The 16,683-nt window shown below is 35.9% G+C and overlaps 3 protein-coding genes across 5 annotated transcripts in view; all 3 read left to right on the top strand.

The window, feature by feature from the left end:
* LOC111051011 (H(+)/Cl(-) exchange transporter 7) overlaps positions 1-14,589 on the top strand; it is a 101,134-nt gene extending 86,545 nt beyond the window's left edge. For 2 of the 3 annotated variants that reach the window (XM_039433943.1, XM_039433945.1), the window contains 9 exons: positions 5,297-5,476; positions 6,650-6,862; positions 7,889-7,912; positions 8,938-9,105; positions 9,589-9,609; positions 9,816-9,899; positions 10,445-10,525; positions 12,169-12,268; positions 14,006-14,589. In XM_039433943.1, coding sequence (XP_039289877.1) covers positions 5,297-5,476; positions 6,650-6,862; positions 7,889-7,912; positions 8,938-9,105; positions 9,589-9,609; positions 9,816-9,899; positions 10,445-10,525; positions 12,169-12,264 — 867 coding nt within the window. In that variant the 3' untranslated portion in view covers positions 12,265-12,268; positions 14,006-14,589. The remainder of the gene's footprint in view (positions 1-5,296; positions 5,477-6,649; positions 6,863-7,888; positions 7,913-8,937; positions 9,106-9,588; positions 9,610-9,815; positions 9,900-10,444; positions 10,526-12,168; positions 12,269-14,005) is intronic. The other variant, XM_039433944.1, reaches the window with a different exon arrangement.
* Positions 13,120-15,077, top strand: LOC120352805 (mucin-2-like). The gene is made up of 4 exons (XM_039435068.1): positions 13,120-13,243; positions 14,006-14,103; positions 14,167-14,613; positions 14,673-15,077. The coding sequence occupies exons 1-4, from the start codon at positions 13,120-13,122 to the stop codon at positions 15,075-15,077; spliced, it is 1,074 nt and encodes a 357-aa protein (XP_039291002.1).
* Positions 15,078-15,110: 33 nt separating this feature from the next.
* On the top strand, positions 15,111-15,817 carry LOC120352806 (formin-like protein 7). Its single transcript, XM_039435069.1, has 2 exons — positions 15,111-15,185; positions 15,224-15,817. The coding sequence occupies exons 1-2, from the start codon at positions 15,111-15,113 to the stop codon at positions 15,815-15,817; spliced, it is 669 nt and encodes a 222-aa protein (XP_039291003.1).
* Positions 15,818-16,683: the final 866 nt, after the last annotated feature.

A 16,683-nucleotide genomic window follows, 5' to 3' on the forward strand; every position in this document is an offset into this window, starting at 1 on the left:
AATTATAACAATGACTCATTTTGTATTCATTGTAGACTTATCCTTTTAATTTACAGTAGAGTACTTTTCTGTGTATTCTAATTTGGATTGATTGAAACTACTTTGCGATACAGAAACTAATTAAGAGTATTAAATCAGTGTGATTCAGTGAATGGATTATGTTCCTTTATCAATTGAAAGCAAGTTATAAACTGGAAGGAAACTAATTCGTTTATACTAAACAATTGGAAATTTAATCGTTCACCGATTCTCAATTATAGGGTAATTTACCTATCGATTTCTGCATTATGTTATGATATTATTTATGATGGATTACTATCATTATAAATAATTTACAATTTTTATATCAGGCATAAGGTTAATCAATTTTGAATGAATAGAGGTAGGCCTATATCAGAAGTGAGGTATTTGGGCAATCAGTTTTTTAAACTCAAGATAACACGAGTTCCTTCAGAAGAAAAAGAACATCAGTGTCACAAACTTCATACACTCATGAAAAGTCAGTACTTCATCTTAAATTTTCTGAGATGTGAGTTCCATCAAGAGCAATACTTACAGAAGTACTTCCATCAGTAATTTCCATTAGATTCATCATTTTTTCAGATACATTTGTACAAGTACGTTTTGACATAATTTATATTTTCTTAGTTTGATTCTGAGTTAATCAAACGAGAAAATTGCAAGTATTTTTTATCATTGATATTGTTTTCTAATTTTCCATATACATTTTAGAATATATAATAATTATTAGAAGTTTTTCCAATATTTTCAAAACCAACATACTGTTATTTCATGTTTTGTCTGTGATTCTCTCTGCTGCAGAATGCTGTGAGCAATATCAATCAATCGACATTATTCCCAATTTTTCACACAAAGATAATATTATTTAGGCTATATGTTCAACCACTACTGTTTTGTGACTTTTCCTATATGATTTTGATTCTACACTCATGAACGTTTTTTGAAACATCCTGACCAATTTTGATTTTCTAACACTCATGAACTGTTCATATTTTTCAAGGTAATTGAGCTGTTCACAGGTGGAATGTACCAGGCGAATAAAACGCCGTTAAATCTTGGAAGGGAAGGTGTGAAATAATTTTTTGAATTTTTCTGACAAAATCAAACTCTTTACACACTAGGCGTTTCTGCTTAGCACGTTTGAGTCTAGGATGGATGAATAATAGTGTAATCGCCAGGCACTGGAGGGATAAAATCCCTTGAACCGTAGCACAGTCTCTTGTATAGCACTGATGTTGAATATCCTATCTGCTCTTTCTGCTGTTTGACAGTTATTGTATCCTCATAACCTTCTACACCCACCTTTAGTGTTTCCACCAAAACTTTGTTTGTTGAATTGTACAATCAATAATGATTAGTGTGGCTTTCGCAAGTAGGCAAAAGAATAGCAATCTATTCTACTTTTGTCTTCTCAATTGCAGCAAAGCACATTTAAAGCTGGTACTACATTCACATCTAGCATTTCCATCAGAATTTTAAGTTTCCATCCTGAGAGTTTAATGATATAAAGGTTTCAGTTGTAATAATGGAATTGTATTTATTGTGATTGGTTCATACGGGAATTTGTGGTTCCGATCATTGATTTTTTTTAATATCTTGATATTTTGAAAGTCACTCACTCATCAAATGATAACGCCAATTCCAAAAAGATCGACAGGATGAACAAACAATAAATTTATGATATTCTAGTTCTGATGTAGCCTAGTATGGATGTGAATGGAGATCAACTCACGCTTATTGCTGTAATATTATAAAAAGTTGAAGTAATTTGATTTTTGAAAGCTTTCACATATGCAGCGGGTATATACTTGGTCATTACACGCATTACCGAATAAAAATCACAATTATTGTTGTCTCTATTAAAGCTTCAGTCTTTCAAAATTGTTATATCTTCTATCTTATCCATTCTTTCCTGTGAAAACTAAATTCATTCTTTCGGACAACTAGGCCTATCTTCTTCATCACAAACTCATCTTTTAGTGAATCCATGTTCTTAATACTTCGTATAATTGAATGACAAATTTAAAGAATCAGATTGTATGACATTAGCACAATAATCCATAGTGCTAGATTACTCTTAGGTGAAACCTGCTTAAAATGTGGTTTTATCAAATCATTTTTAGTACCGGTTGCACAATATGGTTAAATTCCACGAGAACCAATCAGAGAAGCCGTCTTTTCAAAAACGCCTTCTGTGATTGGGCCTTGGAGTGAAACATCTTAGTTGAAGAGCAGGTTTGGTTTGAAGTGTAGAAAATGCTAATCTATATAAAAAGCAATCTACCTCAGAGTTGAATATATCTTTGCATTTACATATGCATTTGTAGTAGCGATATCATTATTAAATTTATTGGTTTATCATTAACAAAAACTAATATACTGATTATTTATACCAATTTAGGTCTGTTTTTAATTACTGTATATTTTATTATGTAGAGTAAATGACTAAAGCCATTTGATGCGCTTAAATTGGCCTATATAAAATTTTCTATCATGAATATTACTGCAGTTCAATAACTACCGTTGGTTCTCAATTTCTTATTCGATTTCGAATTGCTTTGCTCTTTTTATTGTCTCTTCAAAATCAATATCTAATGAACTGAAGTATATTTTTACGCTCAATGCTAGCCTCGATCAAGACTCTTGACTAAACTTTGAAGTATTCAATTCCTAGTATTTATTTACTTATTCAGCCTTCTGACTCTCTCCTACTTTAATAAAAATCCATCTTTCATATTTCTAAAGGCTCATTTGGAAGCTTCTTTCTCGAAACTTCAAATACATAGTTACTATTGTGCTGACTTTTTCTAACTTCTCTCTAAATTTCATCTAGATAACTTGAGCTTTATTGAAATATTGAAATTCACCTATCTAGAAAAATTCTCTCTTATTCCTGATGGTAATTACTGCATCTTGGCAGAGTAAATTCTTTAAACTATCTATTTTTATAGAGCATGGATCAAGAATCAGAAATATTTTATTAATAACGGAAGAGCATGGTTATCTCTGTCTTCTCAAATTTCGTATTAGATTTTTTTCAGGGAATATATATTTGGACAGACAAGTCTATTATAAAAATATTCTTATACCTTTTGTAACTGAGGAATATAATCATGCTCGAAGGTCTTGGCTTCGTAACAAGAAAATATCACCGAACCGATATGTGTTTTCTTGAGATTGGCGGCCAACTATTGTTGAAGCTTTTCGTATGAAAACCTTGAAAAATGTAATCTGTATTCTTGATTAATTGCGGTATTTGTATAAAATACAAAATTCCACTTCATCAATTTTACCGGACTTGCTGTAAACCAAGTCATTTATCATTGACATCTCATGATTCAAATGTGTGTTGTCTCACTTTACAATAAATTCAACAAACAAAGTAGAAAAGGTGTATAGAATATATGTGTATCCACTTGCTTTTATTGTAAACTAAATATGTGAAACAATAAAAATGTATTAATCTGAAGAAACAATAAAAAAGCGTATAACATCACCAGCAATCCATCAAATTTGTAGACTCGAAATCCAATCTCATATATATCATTAATGAAAAATTATTTGTAATTATTTGTATTCTTTGTCAATTAATAGTTTGCAGCCCAATCAATATTGACTGAATATCTCTTTAACGTTTCTTATCATCCCAATATCTCTCATAAATTTTAAAATTGTGTACATTAAGAAATGAAATAGTTCAGCAATTAGATATAAGTACGTTTTCATAAGGTAATCTTTATCACCTCTTTCTCAACCCATACTTGTGAATCATAATTTCATGGATTGTTGGTAGTGTCATTAATCCATGTGGTTTACTATAAATGAAAATCTCATAACTAATATATAGTGATTAATTAGTTTACAAAAATATATATAAATTAATCAAATCAACCATCATCATCCCCAAACTATTATTTGCCATAAAAATTTACAATCAGTATTTATATTAATAATATAATCTTATACCTGTATGAAAATATAATCTTATTAAAATGTATTTTTTATAAGTCATCAGCATTCAGGAATAATAAAATTTTAAATAATAAAATACAAATAAATAAATAAAATGAATCTGATGAGCAACAATCTCGTGAAATATTGTATACTGAATATTTGAAAACTTGTTAATTCCCTTCAAGACTAAATGGAATTTGAACTCATTTAAAACAAAATAAATAGAAATAGAAGTATCTAGTGCTATGATATAGCTCCATGTATCTTGACACAGTATTAGAAATTCCTTCTAAGCTCGTTTGTTCCCCTCTAGGAATGTACCTACATAGTGGCAACATATCCAATTTAGAAAACTCCATTGAGTGTTGATTGACTATCCGAACTGTACAAAAACACTGAATATTATTTAAGATGCTACGAAAATTGTGTAAATACATTGTATTACCGTACCAGCTTTTTCCTTTGATATGAATGTTATTCAGTGGTGTGTTTTTTATTTTCAATAATATAATCTAAATATTACTGTATTAGAAGTTCACTATAGACTAATCATTGCTATCATTCCGGACCACATTACTTCTCCTTTATGATGTTTAACTAATATCGATTCGATTCACCTATAGTAGTAGATCTATCAATATATAATAAGAAAGATTCCGGGGTAGAAGGTATGTGGTCCGAAGTAAATTTAGTAATCATCCTAAAAATGAGAAGAGCTTTCTCCCTTCCTTAAAGCTCTATATGAGTTCAACAACTATATTGAATAGAGATTCTTCATTAGAAATTTGAAAAACTTTTGATCTCGATTAAAGTTATATCACTAATTATCTTGGATACTTTTAGTCTTCCTATATGTAGGCTATAGGTACTGTTGAAACATAGAAACTTTGAAATGTTTCTCTTGGTGTCTTTTTATATAAATATTAAACTATCTTCGTCAAATTGTTTTCAGATCTACGTACATATTCCAACTCAAACAATGTGAGCACTATAGCTGCTTATAACTATTTCAATAATTGAAATAATTTTAGCAAATTACTGCATGTGGACCAAAGAATATTTAAACTCTCATAATTTATGCATTTTTGTCTTGCTATCTACTACTTTTTCTATTGATGCAAAAATGTTTAAAAAAGATTATTCCCATTATTAATGAAACTTTCAAGTCTACAGGACTTTAATTGATTAATTATTGAATACATTCCTGTACTCTTTAAACTTACATTGTTATTAGAATATGTTTCAAATAGGATGGTCTATATTTGATTTGAATTGGAGTAATCGCTTTGTACAAGTGATAATAAGTGATTGGTGGTTTCAGGAATGGGCTGAGCCAGCAAAATACGCGGTGATAGGTGCGGCGGCACATCTTGGCGGAATCTGTCGGATATCAATCAGTTTGACTGTGATGATGATCGAAGCCACCGGCAATATTACGTTCGGGCTGCCCCTCATGCTCACGTTGATCACAACCAAATGGATCGGAGACCTGTTTACTGAGGTACACATCACATTCATTAGAATAACAACAACAATAATAACAATTATTAAATTCAATGCACCATTTAATCTATTGGTCCAATGATCCATTAGATTTTATATGTGTACTTATTCCATAATCAGTAGTTTTTGGTGAAATTTGGAGTATTTATGAATCAATTTGTGGTTCTAATTTAGTTGTACTATTGCAATTACGTTTAACTAATCTTTTTAATTAACAAGTTTACATTTGAAACATAACATTGATGTAGGCTATCTGAGCATATTCGACTAAAAGGGTTAAAGTCTTTATTGTATGATTTTTCTGTGAAAAACAAGTACCGCTTTCTCCCAGCTTCTCCCAACTCTGCTGAACTGGGGGAATTTGACTGGTTTGTACATTGAATGATGTACCGGTTAATTAATAAATTGCTTATGTAAATAATAAATTTGAAATATTATCATTCATTAAAAATTATAAAAACATAACTATTACAAAATTATAATCAATCATTTACTGATTTTGAATATTCTGTAATTCAATTGGTAGCTCAAATAAACAATTTTATTATTTTTTTTCTGTAGCTCTACAGCCCATTGTGGGCTTTAGCCTCCTCAACAACATCTCTATCCATTATAGATCCTCTCCATCCTCTATAACCCATCCTTATCAAATCATCCCTTATCTCATCTTCCCATCGTATTCTTGGTCTTCCTTGTTTTCTTCTCGAGTGAAGCTTCTCTTTAAGCACTATTTTTGGCATTCTGGTTTCATCCATCCTATAAATCCTACAATTTTATTTATTAGTGTCGGAATACAAAATTATCGCATGGGAATTCAAGATTTTAGATTTTTTGAAACTGAAGAATCTTGAATATATCTATAATATAATAAACGGAAAAATTGGCTCATATATGTACGGGATAGGAAATACACGAATGACGACGCATCATCACGTTTGTACTACTGAACTGATTAACTTGAAATTTTGCATATAGATACTTAATTTACCGAGGATATTTATAAGCTTATTTTTAGTTCTTCAAGTTCTCAATTTGTCTATATATACTTTAAACAGAGCCTTGCGGAGCGTGGGTTACCTACTAATTCAGTATAAAATAATTTCTTCAGTAACAAAGATTGCAAACCAATCAACATTTTCCATAATTAGTGACAATTGGTGTTTGTTTGCAGGGTATCTACGAGATGCAAATCTACCTGCTGGGAGTTCCCCTGCTGCCATCAGCTCCGCCTCCTCTGTCCGCCAACATCAAAGCAACTGACCTGATGAGTTCGCCGGCCGTTGTCTTCCCCTCCAAGGTGCGCGTCGGTCGCATCATCGACACACTCGAGAATGTGCCTCACAACGGATTCCCCATTGTCGACACCTCCTTCACCTCCACTCAGGTTAGAATGCAACTGTTTCATTTTATTGAAAAACAATGTTTTAGTTGTTAAACCCACTTTTATTAACACAGGACTGGAACTTCCTTGAAATTTCCAGTAATTGAATCGTTAAAAGTGGAAAGTTGATAATGTGGAGTTCCACATCAGGAATATGTTGTATAATAATCCAACAAATTCAATCATGAATTAATTTTATTTCAAATAAATGAAGGAAGCAAACAAATAATACCAAATCAAGAAATGAATGAGCATAAGTTGAAGGTCAAAGAGAAAGCTGAGTTTATGTATTTCCATAATAAAGGCAGACAATATATTGTGAATTCTTCAATAGATTCTATTCATGAGAATCAATATATTCAAGTGTTGTTAGTATTGGTTGATAGGAAAAATAAAGGAAGCAAACAAATCATACCAAATGAGGAAACTAATGAGCACTCAAAATCATAAGTTCAAGGTCAACAATAAAGACAGACAATACTGAAATATTTTTAGTGAGATTCACTTCAAAGTGATGTTAGTATTAATAATTATCAGTTTACGAAAATCGGAAGTGCTGTAAACGTTTGATGATTATTTATCGATTAGCATTTGAATAAATGTAATTTCTCATTAATTTCCATCTAATTTTAGTATTGGTTTATAGGGAATCATTTATATCATATCATTTTATCATGCTGACAGTTTGATGTGAATATCTAGGCCTATCAAGGGATTATTAAAATTATAGTATTAATGATCACGTTGAGTTGAATCGATACCAAGAATATAGTAGGCTATATTATTCTATTTTCCATTCGCAAACAATTCTATGTTTTGGTTCTTTGGTAATCACTCATATTTTATGTTCGCGATATTCTTCCATGGCATAAATTTCGAAAGATTTTTCTGTTTAATGAAATCCAATTACATGAATGATGAAGTAGGTTTATACATTACTTTCGAAATTTATAAAATCAATATAATTTCCTTTTTGTTTGTTCTTTTTTTCATATCTAGTTTGGTTTCATCAAGTTTGTGAAATTTCAGGTTTATTGTGTCAGATCAACAAGGGTAAATATTATTTTTTTGCATCAATGAATTGTTTCTGAAAGTGGATTGCGAAAAATGAATGAATTTTCTCCTGTGCATGTTGATGATGAGAAAGTTCCAAAGTATACGGTATATTTCCGAAATTCCTCCATAAAATATTTTTAATTTTATGATTCAATATGCATAAATTGTTACTATAATTTTTCCATCTGTAACTACGAGTTTTAAAACTTGAGCATTGTGAATGTTATATTGCTAAATTCAGGATGATAAAACATCTACTAATATTATCAGTAAATAATTAATATTGTAGTAGCAAGAATTTTGAACATGGACTAATCAAAAATTACATCTATACACAACACAAGCATTTAAAAAAAGTGATTTTTAAAATTACATTCATACACAACACATAAACAGTTTTTTTTGGAAGTAAATCTTCCATGAAGAAATTTCAAAGCTAAGATTACGAATGTATTCCAACTTTAAAATGAAAGTGGTATTGTGCATTACATTATAAGTGTATTTTGAAGTTTCAATTTGGAGCTCAGTTTTTGCCGGCCGTACACAGCAATGTCTCCCGGCTACATAGGCCAAACAAGTTATTGGCTCTTTGAATGTTTTTAATTTTTGTGTTGGCCTATGATTGCATATGCATATATACAAGCATTTTTCTTGCTGGAAAAATTTGTAAATAAAATAAGTTTTTTACGTACCTATCGAAGGCTTACTTATGAAAAACTAATAATAATTATGTGTATGAGTTGAAAAAGTATTCTACATATGAGTAATAATCACTTGAACATTATTCAGTCTTATTCTTGGGTATATGGACCCCTCCCTTCCAGCTCATAGAAGCATTCTCCCCCCCCCCCCGAAAATAGGAAAACTCACGAAGCTGACACTGAGTTTTAATAAAACAATCAATATTCACGAGTTTGCAAAAAACTACCGTAGGCTACCATTTTTATAGTTTCATATAATATTATGTTTTATATTCGTGATAAATTCTGTACTTTCTACTAATTTCATTTTTCACTTTTCAGGGTGTTTTAAAATCGGTGGGCCGCTTAAGAGGCCTTATTCTGAGATCGCAACTCATTGTTCTGTTGAAAAACAAATCCTTCAATGAACCACCTCCTGCTAATAGTGAAGATTTGAGGAAAAAGCTACGCATGTTCCGTGATGCCTATGCTAAGAATCAGACCTTGGAGGTAGGATGGTTTGACACTTATGACGTTTATTCTATTTTGTATAATCTTTACTCAATTGTTCTACTTTACTTCAACTGTTCTACCTTTTTTTATTGTATGGGGAATATTCTAATGAAGCTTTTTATAATCCCCATCTCTATGGTATCGGAATAACTTCTCATTAAACTCTTTGATTCCGTTGATGTAATATGTGTGTTTTTAAAAATTTGTAGCTGAAGTTGACAAGTGCTTAACGATGAAAATTCTTTTTTTAGAATAGAAAATTATTTAAATCTGAAGAATTTGACTATATCCTGTTTTATTTGTGAAGTTTATTTTTCTCAATTATGTATAATATTTCACACCATGCAGAATAAAATTGCAAGCTAATTTCCAAATCTACGGTATTTTGAAGGAAGGACTTAGAATTTATACAATTTGAGAGAATAAGTGATTGCTTGTTTCAACGAAATAATAATTTAATTTTTGTTCTTTCTTTTCAAGCTACGGAATGGATGGATTGATGTAAGTTTGATGCATTAGACCTCTTTATTCTTCTCATAATGATTTTTTATAATCCTAATTCTACTAATGTAATTCTTATTCAATCTAACCAAGGGAAATAATAGGTTTAATCATTATGGAGAATAAGTTTTCTATTACGATCGATACTAGTATTACTTGTTTAAACATATTCTTTAACGTATCTAATTGAGTTCCATTTTTTCCAGAATGTCAAGATTACAGAAGCTGAATACGAGAAAGTGCTTGACCTTAAACCATACATGAACCCATCACCTTATACTGTAAAATATGTAAGTAAATTATAGAATTCTTGATTGTTTTTGCCTTGAACTTTATCTTGTAAATGTTTCACAGAGTAGATCCCAAGCAAAGTAGTTATCACAATCAAAGTAGAGAGAATAATTGTAGACTTCAGTTACCGTATCTTCTGCGGAAAAAACAATAATTTATGAATTAAATATTGAATGAATAAAATCTATCAAATTAATCGAATAAATCAAATGAATAAAATTAAATAAATTTCCATCTGCTTTTTTGTTGTGTTGTAGTGAGGGTGACATTGTGATAGTCACCAATATTACATGCTGATCTCAATATTTCAATAAATTTATGGTTATGGCATTTCTTCCATTCCCAATATTCCATTAACTCGCACTACTTCTGCTGTATTTTTTGATAGCCTTCAATTGCATATTATATTATTTTAATTCTACACAAGATAAATTAAATTAAGTTACTTGTGATAAATGTATTAAATCTGCATTCTCTGCACGAATCAATAAAATTGAATGTCTATACTTAAAATGTTCTAATCTAGGATTTTAATCTGTTTAAGGATGCCTCCTTACCTCGGATATTCCGCTTATTCCGTGGCCTTGGACTTCGACACGTCGTCGTCCTTAATGATATAAATGAGGTGAGTTATAATGGATAATTTCTCAATATGGTGATTGACCATTTCAGCTATTCAGCCAATAATAACTGCATATATTGAATAATATGGTGATATAATGATTTTTTGGCTCGGCCAACCCGGTTTGGTTCTCATTGCATCTACGAAATTCATAAAACTCTAGTAAAAATCCATTATTCTTTAGAAAAAAAATTATTTCTTCAAAAAAAAAACTTGAGAAAAGTAGTAGCTTAACTGCCCCAACCACTGTGGGTTGGGGGAGCTTTGAGTCGATCATCGTACTCAAGATTGTGTTGAAAACCAGAATTCACCCACAGTATCCATGCTTGTCGTAGGAGGCGACTAAAATGGACCTCACGGCAGCTCCAGAAGTTGCCTTGCCTTCAAACCCACGGGATCTGCCCCATCAGGGCAGTTTCGGAGGTGCAAAAAGAAAAACCCAAGAGACCAGAGATGGGTGAAGAAACTCCAGGCATAAATGTGGGTCAAGAGGCTGAGTCGAGGGTGGCCGGGTGCCGGGCGCCCTAGAGGCAGTTTTGCGCCCCCTCTCTCAGCGGAAGGACCTACAAAAGGCCAGAAGTGGAACTCACGTAGGTCACGAGGACTAATCAGTCTGAAGAGACTGCCAAGCATATCACTGGATTGCAACATGCAACCGGGTGATGAATGGGATGTTAGTAAAGGGAAAAACTCCTGGTTCTTGTAAAGAACACAGGAATTGGTTTGCCTAACTAACATACTACTTGGGAACACAATAAGGTTCGGTTGACTTGTGGAGTTCTTTGAACCTTTGGATCCTTGAATCCGTCCCTTCAAAACAATAAACAATAAGCTACACTGAATGGATTGGGATATCCAAGAAAGAAAATATCCGGTCCTGATAAAATGAGTTATGTATTTTTTTTGCATATTGGGTGAAATTCTTTGTTCAGAATGAAAGTTTCTAATGTCCCTGGATATTTAACAGTCTGAGTGCTGGTTGCACAAAAGCCGGTTGAATTTTAACCGTGATTATTTCCACGAGAACCAATCAGAGAAGCTGTCTTTTCGAAAACGCCTTCTGTGATTGGTTCTCGTAAAGTAAATAGGTTGAAATTCAACCGGCTTTTGTGCCACTGAGCCTAATAGGTTTAAAGATCAATTGGTAAACGATTCAGAAGGCATTGAATGAGCTTTAATTGATTGAGCTATCATTAGCGATTATAATTCTCAACTCACTCTCTGAGTTCATTACTGTAGCTGATTGTAAAACCCCTGATTGATACAATGATGTGAATCGAATGCATTCAGGAGGGCCTTTTTCCGTTTTGTACTGCAATCCAACATTTCTTTTCAACTCAATTTAGATTAGATTGGTTTTCTAATGTAATCTATGTGATTTGTAGATCACATCAAAGTCAAAATCAAAATATTTTATTGCAGCAGCTAATTGAGAACATCAATTGCATTACAAAAGTCAATGATAGATTGATTCATAATTAAAAGCAAGAAGTCATTACAATAAATTATATACATAGAAATATACTTATTTTCATAACAATATAAGTAGAACACACTCATAAGACATAATTTCTATGACTAGTTCACTCATAAGAATAGTTGATAATCAAGCATCTGAACCATTAAATTGATTTGTGTGATTGTAGGTTGTTGGTTTGGTAACGAGAAAAGATCTTGCCAGATATCGCACTTGGAGACACGCTGGTACAATGGGCCTCAAAGAGTTGAGAGTAAGAGTATGACAAGGTAAGCATCCTTATAAATAGAGGCCTCCACTATCATATGATCAACACTTTCTATCACTAAATTATCACTCAGATGAGTTGAGAAATTCAATTGTTCTATAGAATTACACACATTAATTTTACTAAAATAACAATTTTTGGCTCAAATCTGTTTAAACCCCTTCAATGATTTGTTCGCATTGAGCCTGCTTTGTTATTTCAAATGCATAACTATTTTACTATTATCGGAGAATAATCATATAGACTGGTTGTCCTATTTCATTATTAATGCATAACATGTTTTAACTAATGAAAGCCATTTTGAAATGAGAATTATTGTTATTGTATGGGATTTCGGGATATATTGTGTGTATATAGATAACTATTATACAGTTCAAGAATGTCCACAATATGTATATGTGTAGCCTGTATTCAATAAATAAATTACATAAATGTTTTATTGGTCATAAATATTTCCTGAATACATGGATTATGTCAGACAAACATGGAAACAATAAAATTATTACAAAAATTAGTAAAAAATATACTAAATACTAGCAATTACAGTATCAGATTTGTAACAAATTATTCCAGTCAACCTTAAAATATTCTTCAACAGTGTTCAAGAACTTAAATTTTTATTAATCTTTCGAAGCCCGCTTAAATTGGCTGAGTGGCACCTGCTTGAAATGGTCTGGAGTTAGGAGTTTGATTATACAATTTAGCTGACATAAAAGGTGCGCCAGAAAAAATTACTCATCTGAAAGGTCAATAATAACAAAAGTACTTTAGTTATTGTTTTAATATTTTCTTTTCAAATAAGAATACAATATATCAATTTTTCCATGCATTCTTGAAAATGACATCAGATCAATGGCGACCCCCATTGCGCATACACTGATGAAGTTGACTTTTGTAATTTGTATCCACTCGTTGCAGTATATCAGTCGGTATGTTGACAATGGCGTCGCGAATATTGTTCCTGAGGTGTGCTATGGTCCGTGGTTGATCGACAAAAACCAGGGATTTCAAATAACACCATACAAAAAAGCATGAGCTTTGTATCTGAAAAAAATGACCGCGTCTTCAGGCAGGTTGTCAATCAGCTTATCACATGCATTTGGAGGCATGCATTTGACGGGCAAAAAATCGCGTTCAGTCAATCCTTGAACAACAGTCAATTTATAGGGATGAAATTGAAGGTCTTCATGGGAAATTCGTCGAACAGTGGAGTCAGAAATTGCCATAGCAGCTGCGTGTTCGCGAGCCTAACGCCGAGGAGAACGCACATCTGATTGCCTCCCTCTTTCGATATTTTCTGGAGTTCTAATGGTTCGTTGAAGTCCATTTCTGGGATTAGCGACACTTCCATACTTCCGGAATGAGCTAATCCTCGACAGAATCGAATTGCGGCCAGGAACGAGCCTGTGAGGAGGAATTTCAAATCGAGCGCGGAAGACACGTTGCTTTGCAACAACAAGTGATCGACCTTTACAAAAGAAGCTCTCTACTGTGAAGGCCTGCTGCTCTCTAGACCAGAGCATGATGGCTACTTACTTGAGGGAGGATAAATTTGAGAAATTCCTCCTCCAGGTGCGACCAATTCACCGCGTGGGAATTTTTTCAAATAAGTAAGTTTCTCTGGCGCACCTTGTATGAAATACAATTTTCAGGGATTTTGTATGTGTGTACTGCTAAACTCTTAGTGAACTCTCTGCGGCTGTTTCTTGTATTGAAGTGATTTTAATTGGGTTTGTAGCACTTCACCTTGGAGGTCCGTCGGATCGGAGCTTGCAGCCGACTGCGCTGCAGCATCGATGCGGGGACATAGCGGACACCGTTGAAGAGGTGTCTGACGTCATGTGACAACGCGCCCCGCGGACTGAGCCGCCCCTGGCTCTGATCCGACTCAACTCCCAGGTAGAAAACACTCCGACATCGCCACCAGCTACAGATGTCGCTGCACCGCGGACTCAGTCATCCCTGGCTTTAAACAGGCTCACCTCCCAGGTAGCCAACACTCCGCCTCCATCAACAACAGCCACTGATCTCGCTGCCCCCGGGACTCAGCCACCCCTGGCACAGAGCAGGCTCACTTCCCAGGTATCCACCACTCTGCCACCGCCAACAACAGCAAGTAATGTCACTGCCCCCCGGGATAAGCCGCCCGTGGCTCAGAACAAGCTCACCTCCCAGGTAGCCACCACTCCGCCACCAACAACAACAGCAAGTAATGTCGCTGCCCCCCGGGCTCAGCCGCCCCTGGCTCAGAACAAGCTCACCTCCCAGGTAGCCACCACTCCGCCACCGTCAACAATAGCAAGTAATGTCGCTGCCCCGCGGGCTCAGAACAAGCTCACCTCCCAGGTAGCCAACACTCCGCTATCGTCAACAACAGCAAGTAATGTCGCTGCCCCCCGGCTCAGCCGCCCCTGGCTCAGAACAAGCTCACCTCCCAGGTAGCCACCACTCCGCCACCGTCAACAACAGCAAGTAATGTCGCTGCCGCCCGGGCTCAGCCGCCCCTGGCTCAGAACAAGCTCACCTCCCAGGTAGCCACCACTCCGCCACCGTCAACAACAGCAAGTAATGTCGCTGCCGCCCGGGCTCAGCCGCCCCTGGCTCAGAACAAGCTCACCTCCCAGGTAGCCACCACTCCGCCACCGTCAACAACAGCAAGTAATGTCGCTGCCGCCGGGCTCAGCCGCCCCTGGCTCAGAACAAGCTCACCTCCCAGTAGCCACCACTCCGCCACCGTCACAACAGCAAGTAATGTCGCTGCCGCCCGGGCTCAGCCGCCCCTGCTCAGAACAAGCTCACCTCCCAGGTAGCCACCACTCCGCCACCGTCAACAACAGCAAGTAATGTCGCTGCCCCCCGGCTCAGCCGCCCCTGGCTCAGAACAAGCTCACCTACCAGGTAGCCAACACTCCGCCACCGTCAACAACAGCAAGTATGTCGCTGCCCCCCGGCTCAGCCGCCCCTGGCTCAGAACAAGCTCACCTCCCAGGTAGCCACCACTCCGCCACCGTCAACAACAGCAAGTAATGTCGCTGCCCCCCGGGCTCAGCCGCCCCTGGCTCAGAACAAGCTCACCTCCCAGGTAGCCACCACTCCGCCACCGTCAACAACAGCAAGTAATGTCGCTGCCCCCCGGGCTCAGCCGCCCCTGGCTCAGAACAAGCTCACCTCCCAGGTAGCCACCACTCCGACACCGCCAACAACAGCAAGTAATGTCGCTGCCCCCCCGGCTCAGCCGCCCCTGGCTCAGATCAAGCTCACCTCCCAGGTAGCCACCACTCCGCTACCGTCAACAACAGGAAGTAATGTCGCTGCCCCCCGGACTCAGCCACACCTGACTCAGAACAGGCTCACGTCCCAGGTAGCCAATTCTCCGCCTCCAACACCAACAGCCACTGATCTCGCTGCCCCCCGGACTCAGCTGCCCCTGGCTCTGAACCGGCTCACCTCCCAGGTAGCCAACACTCCGCCACCGCCTCCAGCCACTGATCCCGACGCCCCGCGGACTAACAAACCAGGAGCGACTGATCTCGCTGTTAAAAAAGTATAGATTGCACACACGCACGCCTTCACACACACCCACACATAGCGACACCATCTTCCATCATCGTGAATCGCTGAATTCATCACGCGGATCGCGTTAATCACAGTTCATCGCAAGTGTACCGAATCGCTGAATTCATCATGCGTAAAATCTCATCGCAATATTAGTAAGTTGTCAGTTAAGTCTTGGGTCATATTAGTTCAATGAGTTGAGTTCACGTTGTCATTAGTTAAGAGTTGTCAGGTCTTTGGCCGTATAGAATCATCAATTGTTAAGTGTAAAATATGAGTTAGTAGCCTAATGCCCGGTTTCACCAACTTCGGTCAAGTTTTGAACATGGTCAAATCGTGTAAGCTTTACAAGTGTTAACTGGAATATCATATGTCACCGTAATATAGCCTATCATATGTTCCAGTACACTTGAAAAGCGTAGTCTATTTGACCGTGTTGGAATGTCTTGCGACCGAGCTTGGTGAAACCGAAGATAAACCGAGGTCTTGTTACGGAAAACCCTGTTATAAGGTAATCTCGGATACCAAGTATTTGAAGTCTAGGCCAAATTCCTGATGAATTCATCAAATTGTAAAATTCATCACAATATTCAAGTGGGAGTTATCAGGCAACAAATATTGGTGCAGTATTTATGAAGGAGGCTGAGTCGAAAGTACGACTTGTTGTTTTGCAACTAAATGAGCTACCAAAGTCATACTAAGCAACGTTTGACACAAAGCAACTTTAGTCATTTTCTTAACGAAGCAAGGTTTGTGGATATTGGTACTCCATTGCGATGTGTGGTTCAGTTGTGTAATATAAGATTAAAACTTTTGTATTTGTCAACTTGGGTATCATTTGGAAATTCATTTCTATCAGAT

This window comes from Nilaparvata lugens, chromosome 8, assembly GCF_014356525.2.
Source record: "Nilaparvata lugens isolate BPH chromosome 8, ASM1435652v1, whole genome shotgun sequence".
Lineage (NCBI taxonomy): Eukaryota > Metazoa > Arthropoda > Insecta > Hemiptera > Delphacidae > Nilaparvata > Nilaparvata lugens.

Bases quoted from the DNA above. Each gene is read 5' to 3' on its own strand.
- LOC120352805 (XM_039435068.1), top strand. From the start codon at position 13,120: ATGGCGACCCCCATTGCGCATACACTGATGAAGTTGACTTTTGTAATT. The intron at 13,244-14,005 runs GTCCGTGGTTGA...TTGGGTTTGTAG, and splicing joins TGTTCCTGAGGTGTGCTATG to CACTTCACCTTGGAGGTCCG. The intron at 14,104-14,166 runs GTCATGTGACAA...CTCAACTCCCAG, and splicing joins CCGTTGAAGAGGTGTCTGAC to GTAGAAAACACTCCGACATC.
- LOC120352806 (XM_039435069.1), top strand. From the start codon at position 15,111: ATGTCGCTGCCCCCCGGCTCAGCCGCCCCTGGCTCAGAACAAGCTCAC. The intron at 15,186-15,223 runs GTCAACAACAGC...CCCCCGGCTCAG, and splicing joins GTAGCCAACACTCCGCCACC to CCGCCCCTGGCTCAGAACAA.